General features: G+C 46.0%; 1 protein-coding gene across 3 annotated transcripts in view; it reads left to right on the forward strand.

Annotated features, from left to right (window-relative positions):
• Positions 1-23,670, forward strand: part of TRIOBP (TRIO and F-actin binding protein) — a 199,991-nt gene that overhangs the window by 149,588 nt on the left and 26,733 nt on the right. For all 3 annotated transcript variants that reach the window (XM_030207982.1, XM_030207974.1, XM_030207993.1), the window contains exons 8-10: positions 11,096-11,243; positions 11,392-11,512; positions 17,532-17,691. In XM_030207982.1, coding sequence (XP_030063842.1) covers positions 11,096-11,243; positions 11,392-11,512; positions 17,532-17,691 — 429 coding nt within the window. The remainder of the gene's footprint in view (positions 1-11,095; positions 11,244-11,391; positions 11,513-17,531; positions 17,692-23,670) is intronic.

Raw genomic sequence — 23,670 nt, forward strand, 5'->3', positions numbered from 1 at the left:
AAAGGAAGGGGCAGGGCATAGGATGACTGTGAAAGGGGACAGGCTCAGAAGTAACCTGAAGAAATACTACTTCATGGAAAGGGTGCTGAATTTGTGGAACTGTCTCCCAGTTGAGGACGTAGAGACAAAAACTATATCTGAATTTAAGAAAGCTTGAGACATACATAGGATCTCTTTAAGGGAGTGATACGGAGAGTAGATGGCATGGATGGACAGTCTGGATAGACCATATGGTCTTGATCTGCCTTCATTTTTCTCTGTTTCTGTGTATCTGGTGTCCAATTCATTTTCCCATTTTAATTTGTGGATAAAGGTCCTCCAAAAAAGTATTTTCTCTAGTAACTTTGGGCCCAATATTCAAAATGATTTAAAACAGCCAGGAGCCTCTTAGGGCAAACTGGACATTTTCAGTGGCACTTAACTGGATAGTGCTGCTGGAAATGCCTGGTTAATGCTCAAGCTGAAACCTGCTATTTTGGGGGTGTTCCACATAAAGCAGTCCTATCTTTGTGGTTCTTCGTAGCTGGTTAAGTGTTGAATATTGCACTCAACCCGCTATGTTTTAGTTGGCTCCTTATACGTAGAAATTCAATGCCAGAGCCTAGACATGGCCCAGCATTGAATTTCCAGGTTTAACGCCAGTGGCTGTCAGCAAAATACTGATTGCTACCAGCTGAATATCTGGTCCTTTGGATTTAATTGTCTTGGAGGTCTAAAAATGAACTAACTGCAGGTAGGCATAGTGATCATGTGACAGTAACTAATAATCATGAACCCAGGTCTTCAAAGGGTAGCAAATCTGTATTGAATATTTGTCCCCATGTAGTTGGGTGAACCTCCAGCCCCTAAAAATTCACAGAGCACTCCCTGCTGAAAAAAGAGGATTGTTTTCAATCAGAGAAAATTGGGACAAATGGAAATCATGATCTTTGCCTGTGTGATTTGGGATCTGCAAGGGTATAATGAGAAGTTGGGCAGATTTCACGAGCAAGCTCCGTATACCTGGGAGGCAACCACAACAGGGATGTTAAACTGACCTATCTGGTTCTGTTTCAGCACAATCCACAACTTATGAGGGTGTGCTTGAAACTATTTTATGGTTGCATGTGTCTGAGCTGCTTGATGATAAAGGGCTGGTTAGGAACACCCAGGCCTCATTTTCCTATCTCTTAACAGAATGCTTTGAGGCAGTCTGGGTCATTTATTATTTATTTATTTATTATTTATGGTTCGCTTATATCCCATATTTTCCCACTCATGCAGGCACAATGTGGCTTACAGAAAGTTAACTAAAATTACAAATTTGGAAACTTAGAAAAGTATACAAGGAGCAAACAAGGGGGATCAGTATCTAACAGTGCGAAACCAAGCAGGGTAAGGGTCAGGGGTATCTAACAGTGCGAAATCTAAGCAGGGTAAGGGGCAGGGGGGTGCATCAATCAGCGGTGTAAAGTGGAGAGTAAGTCTTAGCAAAGAAGTAGGTCTTTATCAACTTCTTGAAGAGGGTATGGTCCGCTTGAGTTTTAAGGTGTTGCGGGAGAGCATTCCAGTGTTTAGGACTCCAATAGCGGAAGGATGAGGTGAAGATCTTCTTGTACTTGACACCCTTACAATTCGGGACGTGTAGATGGAGATATAGGACTTAGCAGCAGGATTGGCATTCCTAGGCGGAAGGTCGATCAAGGGGAGCATGTAATCCTGGGCAACCCCATAGATGATTTTATGGGTTAGGGAGCAAAGCTTAAAGGCAATGCGCTCCTGTACAGACAGCCAATGGAGTTTGAAGAGCAAGGGTTCGGCATGCGCAAAGCATCGTTCTCTTAGGATGAGTCTCGCAGCAATGTTGTGAACTGTTTGGAACTTTTTAACAGTGAGGCCTGGCAGCCCGCATAAATTCCACTGCAATAATCCAGCTGGGAGAGGACGCGAACCAGTGGACAAGTGTACGGAACATATCTCTGGTAAGGAAGTATCTTATGCACCGGAGCCTCCACATGGCGTGAAACATTTTTCTGGAAACCAAGTGCACGTGATTGGCCAACTGGAGGTGTGAGTCCAGGTGCACTCCTAAAAGCCGCAGGCTATTTGCAATCGGAAGGGCAGAGCCCATTACTGGAAGCATTGTGTCAGTTACTTGGACAATTTTTATTCCATATAAATTAAATAATCTGTTTCTGGAGGTACAAAATGAAAGCCCTTGGTATTGAAATAGGCAAAACTTGGAATAAGTATGAGTGTCGAGGTAAGATTGAATTTTTACTGTTATGCGGCCAAACCATGAGAGGGCAGTGATCCCAATGATCAAGATCTTACTTCAATTCCCACAGCAAAACTGAGTAATTATCTTGAAACAAACAAGAATATGTAGTTGTTATATAGACCCCCCCCCCCCCCCCCCAAAAAAAAAAAAAAAAAAAAAAGTATTTGATTTTGTTTTCTACCCATTTACAGTTAAAAGATCTCTTGAAGACTGTGAAGAAACAGTGTATGTTAAGCCTGTAAATTGAATATTTTCCTCTCTAATTCTGATGAGTATTTCTCAAGTTTGGCCAACAGATGGTGCATGTTTGTTCTTAAAGCTGTTACGAGGACTGACTTCAGTCAGCACACATAATAGGAAGTGCCTGTAGTGATGTAACCAGTTTTTATTTGAAACTGGACTGTTCTGGGCTCTGATTGTCTTGGAGTTTGAAATTACCTAGCAGATGCTGGCTGTTTCTTCAGTTTCAGCCTGGGAGAAGTCTGTATGCCCTTTCTAAGAAGTAAGCAAATGTCTAGCTAATATTATTATTGATCCATATTTCACTTACCTGTTATTGTTTGCTAATTGCACTATTTTGTTCCACTTTTCAATAGTTTTAAGAGAATAAACATAATTGTTCGCCTTGTTTGTCTAGACTGATAAAGAATCCTAGTGGTTTGTGTGTTGGTTCTGTGGTTGCTTTCTGGGAACTGAGGAATCACTGGGAGTGTGTCTTCCAGTAACCTAGAAATCACTGGGAATTTTAGAGCGGGAGACTCACCAAGAGGTAGTTGTGACCCAGTCGTTGGGAGGAGGGTGCTAATGTAGAGCACAAGCAGCAGGTGCAGGCAGACCTGAGCTGTACTGGGGATAGACCCTCTAAATGGCCGCGGGTTAACCCCAGACGGATGGCTAGGCATTTCATGACAGACATTTATTTAAGAGTGCTATCAAGTGACATTGTAGGCCTCAGATTTGTTCATATTAACTTTAAAACCTGGTACACTAGCAAACTGATGCAACACTCTAAACAAGTTTGGTATGGAGATAGGATTGGTAAGGGGCAGGAGAATGTCATCTGCAAAGAATACAGTTTTATACTCTGTTGCCTACTCACAGCCAGGGGCGTATCTGCGTGGGGCCACAGGGGCCTGGGCCCCCGCAGATTTCGCCCTGGCCCCCCTCCCCGCCGTCAACCCTCCCCCGCTGCTTACTCTTGCTGGCGCCGAGGTCCGACCCGCAATCTCCGTTTTTCGTCTTCCTCCGTGGCCATGCTTCCAGGAAGTAACGCTGCAGTGCTGATTCGTTGAATCCAGTTCGGCGTCTGACGTCAGACGTCGAACTGGAGTCAACGAATCAGCACTGCAGCGTTACTTCCTGGAAGCATGGCCACGGAGGAAGACGAAAAACGGAGATTGCGGGTCGGGACCTCAGCGCCAGCAAAAGTAAGCAGCGGGGGAGGGTTGACGGCGGGGAGGGGGTGGAGAGAGGCGGCGGCGGCGGGGGGGGGGGAGGGAGGCAAAAATGTGCCCCCCCTCTCTGGCTCTGGCCCCCCCTACCGCCGGATTCCAGATACGCCCCTGCTCACAGCACATGGATATCGGAGCTGGCCCTTATTGTGGCTGTTAAGGGCTCATCATTAATGGAAAATGCAGAGGGAACAGGGAGCAACCCTGTCATGTCCCTCTACTTAAACAGTTGGGATTCCACCCCCCCCCCCCCCCCCAAATTAATTCACTCACAGGCTTAGGGAAGCAAAGAGGGTTTTGATCCAGTCTCTAAAGTAAGGACCTAAGCCAAATGTTGACAAAACAATCCATAAAGGGCCAGTGAAGACTGTCAAAGGCCTTCTCAGCATCTATTTCAAGAAGACCACATCAGTATCTTTGTAGAGCAGGCTATCCCAATTAAGTTAACAGTTCTAAGCCCACCTGATCAGGGTGTACTAAGATCAGGACTGCAGTGAGCCTATTAGCCAAAACTTTAGCTAGGATTTTAACCACTATTAAGCCCTGAAATCTTTCTGTGGTTTAGAGATCACTGCAATCTAAGTCTCCATTATAGTGGCCGGTAAGGGGGCACCCATACAGGTCGCATTTAAGAAATCTGTAACAGAGCAAGGTCAGAATTAAAGGTCTTGTAAAATTCTCATGTAAAGCCATCTTGGTGTCTTAAGGTTGGGAAGTGATCTAATAGCATGGACTGTTCCTTGATTGTTTTGCTATCCAGAAGGGCACATTGCTCAAGGGTCAACATTGGAGGAACTAGCTCGGTTAGATAAGAATCCATCACAGAGTTAGCAGTATACTTGATTATAGTACTCCTTAAACCTATCCTGTGTCTGTGTAGAATGAGTTGGTAAAGAGCCCGCCATGTCTTGAATTTTAAAAATGCTTTTGTCGGCCTGAAGCTTACATAATCACAAGGCTAATAACCTAATTTTATTTCTCATAAGCCTGATGTTTCAAATGTGCACAAGCATAGGCTACTTTATATACTAACTAACTGCATCCTAGGCACATGTAATTCTCTGACAGTAGTCTCTGAACTAGTAAGTTTATGTTGCTGCTCTGTAGAGCCAGTGCACAACGTACACTCTTTAATTAGGGCCACTTCCATATTCTTTCGCTACATAGCTGCTTTAATGAAAAAGCACCTGGATACTGCTTTAAGGGCATTCCAAATCACCCCAAGAGATTGTCCAGAGTCAAGGTTATCAATGAGTCCTTCAGCATGTCTTATAAGCTTGAATCAAGGACTCGTCCCTCAGGATATCATTAAGAGACCAGTACCTGGTCAAGGCTCTCCCCCAATGTCAAGTAGCTCAACCCAAGTAGGAGTGTGATCAGAAACAGCAATGATGCGTTTCCTTAGCATCCCTCCGGACCGGCCCAGAATGCAACTGATGGTTGTGCACGTCTTCCGACAGGTGGTGACTAAAAACTCTGACTCGAGAGAGCCAATAAGAGACCTGGTTAACTGGAACTAGATCCATTTTCTGTAGGTGCAAGGTGGTGAGCCCTTTCAGTCTCTCTCTCTCTCTCTCTATTTTCTTTTCTTCTGGGTTTATAAATATATTTAGGATATTTTATTCTGGGGTAGAGAGTGTCTTGAGTTTTATTCTGTGCCCTGGTGTCTCTTGTAGTGTCTGGAGGCTGAGATCTGTGGGGGTCTTCCTAAGCCTCAGGGGTGTCACACTCGGCTGGCTGGGTCCCTCCCCCCACCTCCCTTGGTATCCCTGCTTTGCTTAATTTTCCTGCAGGTTATTAGTCAGCCTTAAACTCTTCAAGGGAAGAGTGTTTTAGGCTTTGGAAGAGGCAGCCGCCAAAAAATAAATTAAATTTTAAAAAACCAAAAACAAAGTGAACGAGCAGGGCATCTCTGTGTCCGCCTCTGTCGGCGGCGGCTTGCTTTATTTCTTTGATTTTTGTTTTCTCTTCAGCGGAGTTTAAGAAAACAATACGTGCCAGTTTGTTACAAAATCAGCTGTAAGATAATTGGCATCTACAAATCATAGTCAGTGCTAGAGTATGACCCATGGGAATGTGCATATAATGTATTGGCTAATCTGCAAGCATCTACCACTTCTAAATTAAGATGTTGAAGCACTCTAGTGTGTGTTTATCCTGCCCTGTAGAAACCCTAGTATGATCCTGGTCAAACTTCAGGCGGGCATGTTTATTTTATATTTCTAATACTGCCTTTTCCGGCTAATGGATCAAAAACAGTGTACAAAATAATAAAACATCAATGTAGAAAGGGATGCCATTGTAAAATAGAAAAGAGACTCCACACAGGAGAACAACCAGCTTTTTAAAATCTTTTTTCCTCTTCCTAAAATTAGTTTACTCATACAAAAGTAGATAACAGCTGCATTATCTTTTTGTTTTTTTTGTTTTTTTAAAGCAGCCTGTCCAGCATTTGGAGCATATATGGTAGCAGAAGTAACATCAAACTCACCCTGTTTAACATGAACAAGAGAGAGCAGCCCTCAGGATCATGCTTCATCTGCTCAACTGGAGCAGATAAAGTATAGCGTAATAGAAGTGCAACTCCTTTTTTTTTTTTCAGCCACAGTAACATCTGAAGCAAACAATATCTTTGAAAACTGTGCATCCTGGAGCAGATACTCATATCCTGATGTAAAGTGTGTCTCTTGCAACATCACTTCTAAAGGACGAAGGGACCCTTAGCTCTTGTAAAACCGTCTCTTTCTAGGAGAGTTGAGGCCTTTTACATTCCATGTCAGAACGTTAAGATCAACCCACATAAATAGGTAATGTAAAAGAAAACTGAAAATAAGGACATAGCCAGTGAAAGCTAGTTCCCCCTCCCTCCCAGACAATCACCTTATCCAGGACATATGAAGCATCAAATCAGACAGTAAGTGATTAAACAACTCCCCCCCCCCCCCCCCCACCCTATTAGAAAAATAGGTTCATGCATGTGAGTTGTATCTAAGGCCACACAGCGAGGTACCCAAGGTCCTAACCCACTGCCTCATCCCCCCCTCCCCCAACCCGCACTTGCACACAACAGCAAATACCTTGTAGTAAGCATACTAATTATCCTGTAATTAGACTCTCAAACAAAGTCGTTGTACAAGAAAATACATTCACATGTACAAAACTGTGAAGCAGAAATGTAGCAAAACCCAGTTTGGAGCCATTAGAGCTCTTGACCAGCTCTCCAATGTTCCATGCTGAGGTTTCTTGGACTTATCAGGGACCCAGTGCCACCATTGGAGTTTTGCTCAGGTCCTAGGTGCAGCAGCAGGCAGAGATGGAAGAGAAAATTTGGCAGCATCCTGCAAACTCTTCCAGACCTTTTTAACTGTCTTCACTAGATTTGTTTTATTAGCATAAACGAAGGCCAAAGACCAGGCAAAAATCCAGAGATAAGGCATCGTAGGGACTGTCTTTCTTCTGTGTTTGTACAGCGCTGCGTACACTTTTTAGCGCTCTAGAAATGTTAAATAGTAGTAGTAGTAGTCTCCTTTACAAGAACCTTAAAGATTGGTTTCATTTCATTGTATATTACTAGTTGGCCAGGATAAATCCTGATGCACACGCTTCAGAGACTTGAAAGTGCAGCACACCCATTTGGTGCACTTGCTGGTAAATCCACTCCTTTACCGTGAATTTGGCAAACCGGATGATGTCTCTCGGCCAATTTTGTGGGGGAGGGGACACTGATCCAAAGTGCATTGCTCTCGATCCAGATCTTTCAGGGCATGTCTCCTGTGCCACCTAAGATCTGATTGCACAGTATTTGTACTAATTTGCCGACATCCTATTTGCCAGCCATTTTGAGCACACCCTGAAATCTGAAATGTTTTCATTTCCCACTTTTCTCCAGGTTGTCGACCTTAAGGAGCAGATCATACTTAATCTGGAAATTGTCCGCTCAAGTGAGCGTACTCGCCATCGTTTCGGCATGCACCTCCACCCTGGCTCCCAACTCTTAAATCACAGTGCACAGTATCAGTGTTTTTTTCTGGAATTTCTTCCTGCATCCCTTGTGCATGTAACCCTGTGTCACGAAACATGTAGCCACTGATCTGGGGTTACCTCATGGCCACTTAAAGGGTCTTTCCCCAGCACAGCTGAGGTCCGCCTGCATCTGCCGCTTGTGCTCTACACTAGCACCTACCTCTCACCGACTGGGTCACAGCTGCCTCTGGGCGAGCCTACCGCTTTCCATTTATCCCCAGTGATTTCTAGGTTATTTGAGCCAGTGCTTCCAGTGGTCCCACAGTTCCCAGAAAGCACTCACAGACCCAACACACAAACCACCAGGATTCGTTATCAGTCTAGAACGAACAAACAAATGTGTTATTCTCATAAAAATATTGAACAGTGGACAAAAATGTGCAAATAGCAAACAGTAACAAGTAATTGAAAAATGGATCAATTAGAAAACTAACCAAACATCTATATGCTGTCTAAATAGTACCTGGGACGATCGGGACATATAATTGTTCACAGAGCCTTAGCAAAGAGATCTGTCTCCCTCTTCTTCCAGGCTAAGACTGAAACAATAGCTAGCTAGCCACTGCTGAGTAATTTCAAAATTCTAGGCCAATCAGAGCCCAGAACAGTCAAGTTTCAAATAAAAACTGGTTGCATCACTTCAGGCACTTCCTATTATCTGTGTGCCAAATAAAAGAAAGAGAAGTCAGTCCTCTAACAGCTTTAAGAATAAACATGCGCCATCTGCTGGCCAAACTAGAGGAATACATTTCAGACATAATTAAGACAGGAAAAAATCCAATACATTTTACAGGCTTAAAACACATAGTTTCTTCACACCCTGGTCCCACTCCAGAGTGTGAGCTAAGCTCTTCTGTGTAGGCACTCTGACCGGGGTTCACAAGAATACAAGTCCAGTTGAAATAGCTCATAGTCTGGGGCCAGGTTAATCCCAGTGGGCCAGAAGGTATTACCACCTTGCTCTCTGAATGATCAATATTTTAAATCAAGCAGTCATACCTGATGAACTTCAAACTCTAATAGTCCAGAGAACACTTAGTACAATCAGTTACTTCATAAAAAATGGTATGTATAATTTGAACACGGAAAGGGGAAAAAATGGAAGTATTAAACAGTCACATCCATCCAGTTAAACTCTGTTCAATGTCCATCCCAGACCAGTAGTCTTACTCATTGCTTGGCAAAGTCCTGCTGGGAGTGGGGCACCTTTGTGCCGGCTGCTCTCCCACCTGGAGCATCTTTTCCCGCCAGGCACTCCTCCCTCCTCCTCTTACAGTTCCCTGCTTTTGGTAATGGCTAAGAATCTCCTATCTTCAGCAGAGGATACATTGAGCCAGCAGTGACCAGGGTCCACACCCCTTCAGTGCTCAGGGTTTTGGTGGGGGCAGGGCAACCAAAGACCCTGCTGTAACAGTGCTCAGCACTCTTATTTGTCTCTACCTTGCCCCTCAGGCTAGACTCCTCCACCCACCTTAGGCAGCTCTGTTAACTCCCATCACTACAGTGACTTCAGGAGATTCTCCCACAGTCTAGATTGTAAGCTCTTTGAGCAGGGACTGTCTTTTTTGTATATGGTGTACAGCGCGGCGTATGCCTTGTAGCGCTATAGAAATTATAACTAATAGTAGTAGTCTGCCCTGCAGCAGAGGCATCTCCTTGGGGTTAGTACATCTTCAACCCATGATAACGCCCCCCCAACTACTAGTGGCATGAATGCTCCAGCACAAATTGCCTCTTGTATTGCTGAAGGGTCCGTGCTCATGTGCCATCAGTGTGACTTCCTCTTTCCTTGGAGTCCTAGTTCAGTTCCTGTAATGGGCGAGTTAAAATGCTTAGCTTCTGTGGTTCTGCTTTCTGATCTTCTGCACTGTTTATCCCACCAACAGTTCTAAAATCACAGGATGTCAGTCCAGCACTGCTGCTGTTTAGTTCCATAAAAGAGGACTCTTATGTGGTTGTTTTCACACTGATTTTGAGGTTGTACAGGCAAAGAGCATAAAGAAAAAAAATCATAGAATTTGTTCTTGTCCTACAGGTTTTCTTATTTTAATTTGGCCTTTTATTAGGCAGTTGTTGGGTAGATAGTAGCATTTTGTGACAACAGTGGGTTTTAAACCTGTAAAACTGTGTTAATTATTTCTTGAAGTGTATTTCTCTAGTTTGACCAGTAGGTGGTGCATGTTTTTTAAAAACTGTTAGAGAACTGACTATTCTTTCTTTAGTTAACACAGGTAAGAGGTAACCTGCAGTGATGTGGCCAGCTACTTTTAAAACTTCTTGTTCTGGGCTCTGATTGGCCCAGGAGCTCAAAATTCAGCTAGCATTCACTGGTTTTTTCCCCACTCTTAGCCAGGGAGAAAAGAGAGATCTCTTTCCCAAGGCCCTGTGAACTTGATAACTTGTGAGCAGCTATATGTCCTGATCTCCCCAGATGCTACTATTTAGGTAGTATACAAATGTTTAGGGAGTGTTATAATTGATCCATATTTCAGTTACATGTTATTGTTTTGCTCATTGTTCCAATTTTTCATTACTATAAACATTTTTAGTTTATTGCCTCTGCTTGTCTGGACTGACTAAGAATCCTAGTGGTTTGTTTGTTGGTCTGTGGGTGCTTTCTGGGAACTGTGGGACCACTGGAAGTGTGTGGCCCCTATAACCTAGGAATCACTGGGGATAATTTGAGAACGGAAGACTCGCCCAGAGGCGTTTGGAACCCAGTCAGTGGGAGGAGAGTTCTAGTGTACAGCCACAAGCTGCAGATGCTAGCACATCTGACCTGAGCTGTGCTGGGGATAGACCCTCTGAGTGACCACGGGGTAGCCCCAGGTGGGTGGCTAGACATTTCGTGACATTCTATTAGAATTCTTGTTTTTGAAGAACAGCTACACGAAAGTGATTGATAACCCTGATTCCTACTGGAAAAACTCTAAATTGTTGGTTCCCAAATCAGCCCATTGGGTTCTCCAACCATTCTGTTTTTTTATATCTCAGTGAGTATGCATGAGAGATTCATGTATGCCATTGTATACAGATACCTTATGTTCTTTATGAATGTCCAAGAAACCTTCTCTGCTAGGGCATTTCTGAAGAAAGGCGCAAGGGGAAAAGCTGCTCTAAACTAGCTGCCTAGCCCAACTATGATCTCGGTCATTAATCTTCTTTCATCTAAAGCTATTGAGGAAATTGCTTTTCGTATCACTAATACCACTTTATAGCTGAGAATTCTTGGAAGATTGTAGAAGTTCAGGAGACAAACTCACTGTTTAACCTGTCCTCAACTCTGGATGCAGTCTTCCGAGATAGTAATTAACCTTTCTGTCCATTCCAACTGTCCTATTTAATTGTGTTTTATTCTCAGGAGGCGTGTGAACGTAGCCTTGTAGAGATGGAATCTTCCCATCAGCAGGCAATGATGGAGCTACAGCGGCATCACCAACGGGAGCTGGAGAGACTGAAGCAAGAGAAAGAGGAACTGCTAGCAGAGGAGACAGCAGCAACAGCTGCAGGTGTGGGCTGAGAGCCACTCCTTACCTGATGTCTGTTACTTCCCTGGACTGCTTTATGAACTAACTTATAAAATGTTTATCCCCTCATTTTAAAGACACAAGTGTACATTTATTTTGATTGCTAGTCTTTCTCTAATCTTTTTTGCAGCCATTGAAGCTATGAGAAAAGCACACCAGGAGGAACTTCAGCGGGAGCTAGCAAGAGCTCGGAATTTCTCATACGGGGGGAGCACCAACTCAAGCCAGGAGGCATTACGTCGGCAGCACCAGTATGGCCCTTTGTAATTTGCATGTTTCACTGAAGGGGGAAGGGGGTTGTTAAAGTTTGTGCTAGCAAGCCACAAGTTAAATGTTTTTCTCCGAGGACAAGCAGGCTGCTTGTTCTCACATGTGGGTCGACGTCCACGTCGGCCCAGGAATCGGCATTTTGCCAGCAAAATAAAAACAAGTTTTGCTAGAGTCTTCTAGCGTGCAAATCGCACACACTGCGCATGTGCGGACGACTTCCCGGCAATCACGTGAGCGTGCTTCCTCAGTTTTTTCTTGTCTGCGGCGGAGAGACAGCGTTTCAGCTCTTCATTTTTGGCCCAGGAAAGAGAGTCGTGATGACTAGTTCATGTTTTCTTTTCTTCTTTTTCCTTCATTCTTTTTATGTTTTCTTTCTTTTTTCGACCAACCGAGTTTCAGGCCGCACGGCCGGGCTCTTTCCTTTCTTTGTGCCCTTTTTTTTTTTTTCTTTTCAACAGCACAATCGCATCGTTTGATTTTGCCGAAGCCATTTTTCCTTCCATGTTATCGAAGACACCCAGCGGCTTCAAGTGTTGTACGCGGTGCAACCGGACTATCTCAGGTACCGATACCCACGCCTGGTGTATCCAGTGCCTTGGGCCCGACCATAGCCCAGCTGCTTGTAGTCTGTGTCTTTCGTATGAAAAAACGGACCCAAGCGTCTCGAGAAGCCCAACGAGAAAACCTTTTTGCGGCTCAGTCCAGTCCTTCAACATCAGTACCGAGGTTGCGGCATCGACATAGACAGGAGCATCGACGTCGGGAAGAAAGGTAATGGCTCTGAGAGACCAACTCGCGCTGGGAGCAGTGAGGCATCGAGTAGGTCTCCACCTGCCTCGAGGCCTCCTGTTATGCAAGCCCCCCGGGACTGACCTTCGTCGGACCTGGCCCCGAGGAGACGTGAGGATTCCACGTCCTCATCGTTACCGAGGAGTCTCGATGACGGGCATCGAGCGAAGGCGAAGAAGCACCATCATAATTCTCCTTCGACACACGGTACCAGGAGCTCCGGGGCGTCAAGAGACTTGGCATCCGAGAAGCGTCAGCGCCAAGAGGATTGCTCCCCCTCGATACAGGAGGTGCCGATGCGTCAGTCTCCTAGCAGCCCAGTACCTGCTCCCGTGCCTCCACGGATTCTGACACCACCTGTTCCACCGACCCCACAGCCTTCTCCGATGGCGGCTCTCGATGAGCGCATCTGGGCCTTGTTTCTAGAACTTCTGGAGGGACTGCTACGACAGTCGGCTTCGGTGTCGGGGGTGCTTGTGCCTTCTGTATCTGCTGCTGCAGCGGTGACTGACCCTTCCACGTCAGCTGCCACCCAGGTCAACTCCGCTTTGACATCTGTGGAGGGAGCTTCGCCGCAGTCGGACCGGGCATTGGCGTCAAGGCAGGTTCAGTGTCGAAGCACCTTAACTCAGGTTTTATCTGATACTGAGCAGGAGCATTTGTGGGAGTCAGAAGAGGATCCCAGGTACTTCTCTTCTGATGAGTCCTTTGGGATTCCTTCTGATCCTTCCCCTCTGCCAGAAAGGAGACTATCTCCACCGGAGAGTCTGTCCTTTTCCTCTTTTGTCCGGGAAATGGCTATGGCTATTCCCTTCCCTGTGGAAGTTGAGGATGAGCCCAGGACTGAGATGCTCGAGGTCCTGGATTATTATTCTCCACCTAAATAGGCTGTGACAGTTCCTCTGCATAAGGTACTGAAGGAAGTCCTTATGCGAAACTGATCAGACCCTCTGTCTGGCCCCGTGGTGCCGAAAAAAGCTGAAGGCCAGTATCGGATCCACAGTGAACCTGGGTTGATGAGGTCTGTTACCCCACAATTCCATGGTGGTGGACTTCGCCCTCAAGAGAGCCAAGAGTACTAAAGGCTATGCTTCGGCGCCCCCAGCAGAGAGGCTAGAACTCTTGACTCTTTTGGGAGGAAGACGTACCAGGCCGCAATCTCACCACCAAGCTCCAGTCTTACCAGCTGTTCATGAGCGTGCATTTGCAGGACTCGATACGGCAACTGTCCAGCTTGGTGATGCACTCCCTACGGAGCTGGCCGAGCCTTTTCGCCAGGTGGTCAAGCAGCAGAAGGCGTGTCGAAAGTTCCTGGCCAGGGTTACTTTTGACACCTTTGACGTGGCATCCAGAGTTGCTGCTCAGGGTATAGTGAGTTGCTGACTATCATTGCTGCATGTCTGACGTGGATCATTCTGTCCAGCAGTGAATGGTGGATGTTCCTTGCCGGGGGATAATCTTATTGGTGAAAAAGTAGAGGATCTAGTGGATCAGATCAAGAAGCATAATGATGCTATGGATTCTCTCTCCCACCGGACATCTTATGGTACTGCCTCCTCATCTAGGAGATTTTTTGGCGGGAGGAGGAGTGCTCCCTATTCCTATTCTAGGCGTAGGTACACTCCTGCTTCTCAGCAGCCTGCCCAGGCTCAACCCCAACGCGTTCGTTCTCGCCAACAGCGTTCGACTAAGGCCCATTCTGCTCCCCAGCAAAAGCAGGGGACAGGTTTTTGACTGGCTCCAGTTAAGCATAGCCTCGATAAAAGTGTCTGTACCGGACTTCTTACCGGTTGTAGGGAGGTTGATATTTTTTAACCAACAGTGGCCACGGTGGGTTCTTCAAATAGTCCGGTTAGGATACACTCTCAATCTGGAATCCAAACCTCCAAATTGTCCACTGGAAGCTCAGTCCTACAGCTCCCAGCTCAAGCAGGTACTTGCAGAGGAACTCTCAGCCCTTCTACAGACCCAAGCAGTCGAACCCGTTCCACCAGGGGAAGAAGGGCTGGGATTCTATTCCAGGTACTTCCTTGTGCAGAAGAAAACAGGGGGGATGCGTCCCATCCTAGACCTAAGGGGCCTGAACAAATTTCTAGTTCGAGAAAAGTTCGGGATGGTTTCCCAGGGCACCCTTCTTCCCATGATTCAAGAAAACGATTGGCAATGCTCTCTGGTCTTAAAGGATCCTTACACACATATCTCGATCCTTCCAGCACACAGGAAGTATCTTCGATTTCAGCTGGGAACAGCACTTTCAGTACTGTGTGCTGCCTGGTGCCGGCGCCCAGAGTATTCACAAAGTGCCTGGTGGTAGTCGCAGCGTCACTATGCAGACTGGGAGTGCATGTGTTCCCTTATCTCAACGATTGGCTGGTGAAGAGCACCTCAAAGGCAGGCGCTCAGCAGTCCATGCGAATGACTATTCAGGTGCTAGAGCTACTGGGGTTTGTAATCAATTACCCCAAGTCCCTTCTCACTCCAGTGCAAAAGTTGGAATTCATTGGAGCCCTGTTGAACACAAAGACAGTTCGAGCTTAGCTTCCCGAGACAAGGGCAGACAACCTGTCCGTGGTGTCCATAGTTCGAGCCTCTCAACAGATCATGGCTCGGCAGATGTTGAAATTTCTGGGGCACATGGCATCCACAGTTCATGTGACTCCCATGGCACGTCTACACATGATCGGCTCCATGGACCCTAGCTTCCCAGTGGTATCAAGCTGCGGGGAGTCTAGAGGATGTAATCCAACTGTCCACCGACTTCCGGAATTCTCTGCAGTGGTGGGCGATGCGATCCAATGTGACCTTGGGGCGTCCATTCCAAATTCCTCAGCCACAAAAAGTGCTGACAATGGCTGCATCCCTCCTGGGGTGGGGAGGTCATGTAGATGGGCTTCACACTCAAGGAGCCTGGTCCTTTCAGGAAAAAGGTCTTCAGATCAATCTCCTGGAATTGCAAGCGATCTGGAACGCTGTAAAGACTTTCAGAGACTGGCTGTCCAACCAAATCATATTGATTCAGACAGACAATCAGGTTGCCATGTATTACACCAACAAGCAGGGGGGTACCGGATCTCGCCCTCTCTGTCAGGAAGCCGTCCAGATGTGGCTTTGGGCACGCCGTCACGGCATGTTTCTCCAAGCCATTTATCTGGCAGGCGTAAACAGTCTGGCCGACAGGTTGAGCAGGATAATGCAACCTCACGAGTGGTCACTGAACATGGGCGTAGTCCGCAAGATCTTCCGAGCATGGGGCACCCCCTCGGTGGATCTTTTTGCCACACAGATCAATCACAAAGTCCCTCAGATCTGTTCCAGGCTTCAGGCCCACGACAGACTAGCGTAAGATGCCTTTCTCCTACATTGGGGGACAGGCCTTCTGTATGCATATCCTCCCATACCTCTAGTAGGGAAGACTTTGCTGAAACTCAAGCAAGACTGCGGAACCATGATCCTGATTGCACCCTTCTGGCTGCGTCCAATTTGGTTCCCTCTTCTTCTGGAGTTGTCCTCCGAAGAACCGTGGAGATTGGAGTGATTTCCAACCCTCAGAACGAGGGGTCGCTTCTATATCCCAACCTCCAGTCTCTGGCTCTCACGGCCTGGATGTTAAGAGCTTAGAATTTGCCTCCTTGGGTCTTTCAGAGGCTGTCTCCTGAGTCTTGCTTGCTTCCAGAAGAGATTCCACGAAGAGGTGTTACTCTTTCAAATGGAGGAGGTTTGCTATCTGGTGTGACAGCAAGGCCCTAGATCCTCGCTCTTGTCCTACACAGACCCTACTTAAATACCTTCTACACTTGTCAGTCTGGTCTTAAGACCAACTCTGTAAGAGTTCACCTTAGTGCGATTTAGTGCTTTTTATCACCGTGTAGAGGGTAAGCCTATCTCTGGACAGCCTTTAGTTGTTCGCTTCATGAGAGGTTTGCTTTTGTCAAAGCCCCCTGTCAAACCTCCACCAGTGTCATGGGATCTCAACGTCGTTCTCACCCAGCTGGTGAAAGCTCCTATTGATCACTGAATTCCTGCCATCTGAAGTACTTGACCTGGAAGGTCATTTTCTTAGTGTCTTTCTTCAGCTCGTAGGGTCAGTGAGCTTCAGGCCTTGGTAGTACATGCACCTTATATCAAATTTCAGCATAACAGAGTAGTCCTCCACACGCACTCTAAGTTCCTGCCAAAGGTGGTCCGGGTTCCATCTGATCCAGTCAATTGTCTTGCCAACATTCTTTCCCCATCCTCATACCCGCCCTGGCGAAAGCAGTTTGCATGCCTTGGACTGCAAGATAGCATTGGCCTTTTACATGGAGCGGACAAAGCCCTTCAGACCGCCCAGTTGTTTGTTTCTTTCAATCCCAACAGGAGGGTGGGAGTCGCCATCGGAAAACGCACAATCTCCAATTGGCTAGCAGATATATTTCCTTCACTTATGCCCAAGCTGGGCTGTCTTTAGAGGGCCATGTCATGGCTCATAATGTTAGAGTCATGGCTGTGTCAGTGGCTCACTTAGTCAGCCTCCATTGAGATTTGCAAGGCTGCAACGTGGTCATCATTCCACACATTCACATCTCACTACTGCCTTCAGCAGGATACCCGACGTGACAGTCGGTTTGGGCAGTTGGTGCTGCAGAATCTGTTTGGGGTTTAGAATCCAACTCCACCCCCCTAGACCCATTTTTGTTCTGTTCCAGGCTGCACTCTGTTAGTTGTTTATGGTTTCAGGTCAATCTATGTATGTCCTTGCCGTTGCGAGGCCCAATTGGCCAATGTTCGTTGTTTTGAGTGACCATGGTTGCTAGGGATACCCCACACGTGAGAACAAGCAGCCTGCTTGTCCTCGGAGAAAGTGAAGATACTTACCTGTAGCAGGTTTTCTCCGAGGACAACAGGCTGATTGTTCTCACAAACCCGCCCTCCTCCCCTTTGGAGGAGTTCTTGTTGTTTGTTGCTTCTATGTTTTTTGATTAAACTGAGGGCGGGAAGTCATCCACGCATGCGCGATGTGTGCAATTCGCGCGCTAGAAGACTCTAGCAAAACTTGTTTTTATTTTGCTGGCAAAATGCCAGTTCCTGGGCCGACGTGGACGTCGACCCACATGTGAGAACAATCAGCCTGCTGTCCTCGGGGAATACCTGCTACAGGTAAGTATCTTTGCTTTTCATAAAACTATCTCTGTGTAGCAGTACAGAGATAACTTTCCCTTTTTGTTTTGGCAGGTCAGATGTGGAGGCCTTAAAACGTGACCTGCAGGGGCTCTCTGAGCGCTACTCACAGAAGTGCCTTGAAATTAATGCCTTGACACAAACTGCCGAAGAAAGAGATCGGATGCTATTAAAATGCCAGCAGGAAGGACGAGAACTGCTGCGGCAGAATCAGGTGAGTTATTTCATCCACTTTTCACATGTCTGGCCCCAGGAGCATTAAAAATTAAGAAACAGGTGCAGGAGTGGAAGTATAGTACTTTGGTGCCAGTCAAAACTTTTTTTCATTGTTGATATTTTGATTTAATTTGGTCTTTAGTTTATTTTTTTTAATAATATTTTCCTTTTTTGATACCAAATGCCAGTTCTTTGTTCTAGCCAGATTACTTCAGATGCATGAGTTATGCTTCCCTACTCGGCAAAGATACCAAGGCTTGCTAAAGTTGCCGTATTTAAGCTGCCCATGTACTGAACAGCACACCAATGTATTCTCTCTCAAGCAGATGGCGAGGAAGCTGATCTGTGCATATGGAAGTTGGTTTTGGTCAAGGACATTTGCTGAAATAGGAGCCCCTGGGGCAGTTGTGCCTTTGGCATCCTCTCCCCATGTTTGGAAGTTTGTACCTAATTTATAGAGATGTGGTAACCGTGTTAGTCCACTTTTAAAGGTAATCAATAGAAATAGAATAAGATAAAACATAGAAAAGAAAAGATGATACCTTAAAGGGGCGATCAAGGAGGACAAAGCCGTAGCGGAGAAATTAAATGAATTCTTTGCTTCGGTCTTCACCGAGGAGGATTTGGGGGGGACACCGGTGCCGGAAAGAATATTTGAAGCGGGGGAGTCGGAGAAACTAAACAAATTCTCTGTAACCTTGGAGGATGTAATGGGTCAGTTCAGCAAGCTGAAGAGTAGTAAATCACCGGGACCTGATGGTATTCATCCCAGAGTATTAATAGAACTAAAAAATGAACTTGCGGAGCTACTGTTAGAAATATGCAATCTGTCCCTAAAATCGAGTGTAATACCGGAAGACTGGAGGGTAGCCAATGTTACTCCGATTTTTAAGAAGGGTTCCAGAGGAGATCCGGGAAATTATAGACCGGTGAGTCTGACGTCGGTGCCGGGCAAGATGGTGGAGGCTATTATTAAGAATAAAATTGCAGAGCATATACAAAAACATGGACTGATGAGACAAAGTCAGCACGGATTTAGTGAAGGGAAGTCTTGCCTCACCAATCTAATGCATTTTTTTGAGGGGGTAAGCAAACATGTGGACAATGGGGAGCCGGTTGATATTGTATATCTGGATTTTCAGAAGGCGTTTGACAAAGTGCCGCACGAAAGACTCCTGAAGAAATTGCAGAGTCATGGAATCGGAGGTAGGGTACTATTATGGATTAAGAACTGGTTGAAAGATAGGAAGCAGAGAGTAGGATTGCGTAGCCAGTATTCTCAGTGGAGGAGGGTAGTTAGTGGGGTCCCGCAGGGGTCTGTGCTGGGTCCGTTGCTTTTTAATGTATTTATAAATGACCTAGAGATGGGAATAACTAGTGAGGTAATTAAATTCGCCGATGACACAAAATTATTCAGGGTCGTCAAGTCGCAGGAGGAATGTGAACGATTACAGGAGGACCTTGCGAGACTGGGAGAATGGGCGTGCAAGTGGCAGATGAAGTTCAATGTTGACAAGTGCAAAGTGATGCATGTGGGTAAGAGGAACCCGAATTATAGCTACGTCTTGCAAGGTTCCACGTTAGGAGTTACGGATCAAGAAAGGGATCTGGGTGTCGTCGTCGATGATACGCTGAAACCTTCTGCTCAGTGTGCTGCTGCGGCTAGGAAAGCGAATAGAATGTTGGGTGTTATTAGGAAGGGTATGGAGTCCAGGTGTGCGGATGTTATAATGCCGTTGTATCGCTCCATGGTGCGACCGCACCTGGAGTATTGTGTTCAGTACTGGTCTCCGTATCTCAAAAAAGATATAGTAGAATTGGAAAAGGTACAGCGAAGGGCGACGAAAATGATAGTGGGGATGGGACGACTTTCCTATGAAGAGAGGCTGAGAAGGCTAGGGCTTTTCAGCTTGGAGAAGAGACGGCTGAGGGGAGATATGATAGAAGTGTATAAAATAATGAGTGGAATGGATCGGGTGGATGTGAAGCGACTGTTCACGCTATCCAAAAATACTAGGACTAGAGGGCATGAGTTGAAGCTACAGTGTGGTAAATTTAAAACGAATCGGAGAAAATTTTTCTTCACCCAACGTGTAATTAGACTCTGGAATTCGTTGCCGGAGAACGTGGTACGGGTGGTTAGCTTGACGGAGTTTAAAAAGGGGTTAGATAGATTCCTAAAGGACAAGTCCATAGACCGCTATTAAATGGACTTGGAAAAATTCCGCATTTTTAGGTATAACTTGTCTGGAATGTTTTTACGTTTAGGGAGCGTGCCAGGTGCCCTTGACCTGGATTGGCCACTGTCGGTGACAGGATGCTGGGCTAGATGGACCTTTGGTCTTTCCCAGTATGGCACTACTTATGTACTTATGATACATTTTTTAATTAGCTTTCAAAGGTAGCCCTTCTTCATCTTATATATGCTGTTACTTATCAAAATTTGCTTATTTTTGATGTGACCAAGAAGAGCTACCTTCGAAAGCTAATCAAAAAATGTATTGTTAGTCCAATAAAAAAGGTATCATCTTATTATCTTTTCTATGTTGTATTGATTACCTAATTTAGAAATCTGAATTGGCTGGGGTGACATACTTGGCTGTTTTTTTTTTTTTTTTTTTTTTTTGGGGGGGGGGGGGGGGGGGGGGGGGGGGGGGGGGGTTCTTCAGTTCCCTGGATTTGAGGCCTGGCTGAGAGCTCTTGTCTGCTGCATGCAGTCTATAAAGATAGTTTTAAAAAAACAACTTCTTAGCAGCAGGACAACAAATCAGTGTTATGTTGGGGGGGGGGGGGGGGGGGTTGCTCCTTTGATACACACATCCTCCAGTGCTAAGCATAAGTGGACCAGGCCTGGCTCACTCTAGTGTGGCTCTTCAAACTGTTTCATGCCACTGAAAGAAGAGCTTTCAGTGGCCATCAATCCAGGAAGCTTGACTGCCTCTGAGGTATTGAATACAGGCTTGATTAATGGCAGCACAGTGGTGATCAGAATAACTGCAGCAGAAGTGGCAACCAATCTGGTCAAGAGTGGAGAGGATTAGAGGCTGACTGAATTTCAGTTGGAGTCTGCACATTTGGAGTAGTGAACCATGTTGGATTACTGACACAATGGATGCAAGTTTTAATAGCTGGGAGGCCATTAAAGGGGTTAAGTGGCTCAGGATTGCTGGGAAGAGGCAGAATCCCACTGGTTGATTAACCACTTGGAGACATAGAACATAAAGAAGGCTATCCTGGAATTTGCACTCCTATTTGTGGGCAAGCTTCTGTCTGACAGTGCAACAGTTGTGATTTATGTGAATCACCAGGGCGGTATCAGAAGCCTTCAGAAGGCCATGGATGTAGGTTTGTGGGTAGAGGCAGCTGGAGTTTCTCAGCCACCCACTTAATGGGGGTAGAGAGCATTCATGCAGACTCAACCATCACATCTCAGATTCTAGGAAATGGGAGCTGATGGATTGGCTGTTTACCTTCATGTTGAATAGTTGGAGCCTCTCAGCCATGGACCAAATAATGACAGTGCAAAACACATGGTACACTGGTTCTTCAGTCAGAAAATGGTCTGAAGATCTTGGTGCCCTGCTTCTGCTGTTGCCACCATGGGATCTGTTATTTTTTCCATGGTGCTTAAAGGCAGAAATTATCCAGTGGTGTTTAGGCCATTGAACCCTATGTCGGGGTTATGTTGACTCGGGTACTTTTATTTTCATGGTTCCCTGGCACAAGTTTGAAGAAGTGACTCCTCAATGTACAGCACCAATTGTATTTCATTGTCCCAAGAGTCTTCTTGCAGGCCGCTAAGTTAGCTTTGCATTATCCTACCCAGGCTTCAAACCCTCTGCTCCCATAGGGCCCCTCTTCTAGCTATATCTTCCACCAACCCAGTCTTGCAGTTTCCCACAGTCCTGGCAATACATTAAGTTTCCAACAAAACAGTTAATCTTCCTGGGGCAGATTCTGGCCTCCCTCCACAGGGCTTAACCATTTACAAAGTCCCAACAGCATTCAGCATAACCATTCCTTTGAATTGATTGGGTATTAGCAGTATATAAATTGTAACCTGTAGGACTTATACAGCCCCCACACTATCTTTCCATGCTTGTCAAGTAAAAATTAGCAACTGAAAAATATCCAGCTCTGGGGCTTTTCCATCATTGCCACCAGAGCTGGGGGCAGCACCGTGCCTTGCAGTGTTCTTGCACATGCCCCCCCACCCCCCTTGCTGCCACAGGCAAAAAATATTACACAGTAGCTACACTGGGTGGTACAATCCAGTAATGTTTAGGGACTTCTCAGTTGCTTTTAGTGGTCAGTATCAAACGGGGTTTCCACTCTGGCTCACCAGCCTCTGTTAGTGAGCTCCCCAAGTTTCTCTCCATTGTGGTTCATCTGCTTTCTGGTTCTCTTCTTTGTTTCTGTGTGTGGGGAGTGATGACCTGGTGGCCACCAGCATCAGAGGTTTCAACAGAAAGAGAGTGTGTTATATGTAGGAGACCCCTCCTTTTTCCCTATGGATTCTGGGGGAGACCTTGAGTGGAGCTTTTTTTTTTTTTGTTTATCATCACTCCTGGGTTATCTGACGAGCTGTTTGTGGTGACTTGTTTCTTGTTGCATTCCTCTTCTATCACAAAAAAGTAAAGGCGCTTTTTGAGAAGGCCTTTTTATGCAGGTTTTTTCTGTAAGTGGATTTTCAGGGCAGAAATTTTAGATCGATATTCAAAGTGATTTAACTTGCCAGAAGTCTCTTGTTTGGGGCTAATGGTCATTTTCAGCAGCACTTAACAGGCTATTTAGGGGGTATTCCAGGGCAGAATCATCACTTGGCTGGTTAAGTGCCGATATTCAGCACTTAATCAGCCAAGTTGTCCGCATAAAAGTCAGCCGTATCTTTATGCGGTTCACTATAGTTAAGTGCTGAATATCGCACTTAATTGGCCCTGCGTTAGCCAGCTCCACATATTGACCCATGTTTTAAATTTTGATTTAAACTTTATTCTGTTTACTTGGTTGTATGTTCTGTCTTATCTATTATTATGTTGGAACTTAAGGTCCTTTTGATCAGCAGTTAATACATTTTAAAGTACTTATCACCTTCACCTGGAAATTCAGGCCTTGCAGGGAACAGCTTTGAGGGTAGACCTTGATTTTTGCCTAATGGAGAAGCTTCCCATGTGACTGGATTAGACTGACTAGAATGATAAGGAGAAATAACTTTTCTGGTAATTTTCTTTCCAGTCCAGGGCCTGCTGAAAGTACACTCAGCAAGCCTGTGAAGAACATAAGTGTTTCTGGTGATTTTTAGAGCTGTTTAGCTCTTCTCCGTCTGCTCTCATCACTGGTACAAGATGACATTGTAGAAGCTCATTGTCGAGGGATGAGAGTCTGCATGGGTGGTAGCTTGCAGACAAGAACGCTGGAGTGTTGATTGTTGCTCAGGCACTGTCATGTCCCCTACCTCAACGCAAGCGGGGTCCTGTCGACACGCACACTTGACTGGCACTGCCTGAGCCATGTGTGTGTAGTCCTCTCTGGGTTTGTTCAGAAAGCGGTGGTTGCAGGCTCCTTAATTGCCTTGCTTCCACCCACCTGGGTCTGCTCTTCCTCTGCCTGGCTTCCCTTGCTTCTCTCCTATTGGTCTTCCGGTTCCTCCTTCCCCTGCTCTTGTCCTATGGCTGTGCCCCTTCTCCCTGCTGATGTCAGACGCCAGCACTTTTATCAGCTGAGCTCTCTCTGGACTCTATGCTTCAGCTTCTGCTTTGGTAGGTGTTTCTAACTCTGTAGTCTGCTTCTTATCTACTGGTCCCTCGTTGCTGACTTTGCCTGTACCTGGATTACCCTTCTGCCTGCCGTCTGCTTACTGACTTTCGCCTGCATCTGGATTACTCGCTTGCCTGCCGTCTGCCTACTGACTTTCGCCTGCATCTAGATTATTCGCTTGCCTGCCGCCTGCTTACTGACTTTCGCCTGCATCTGGATT

This window comes from Microcaecilia unicolor, chromosome 1 (genome assembly GCF_901765095.1).
Source record: "Microcaecilia unicolor chromosome 1, aMicUni1.1, whole genome shotgun sequence".
Taxonomy (NCBI): Eukaryota; Metazoa; Chordata; class Amphibia; order Gymnophiona; family Siphonopidae; genus Microcaecilia; species Microcaecilia unicolor.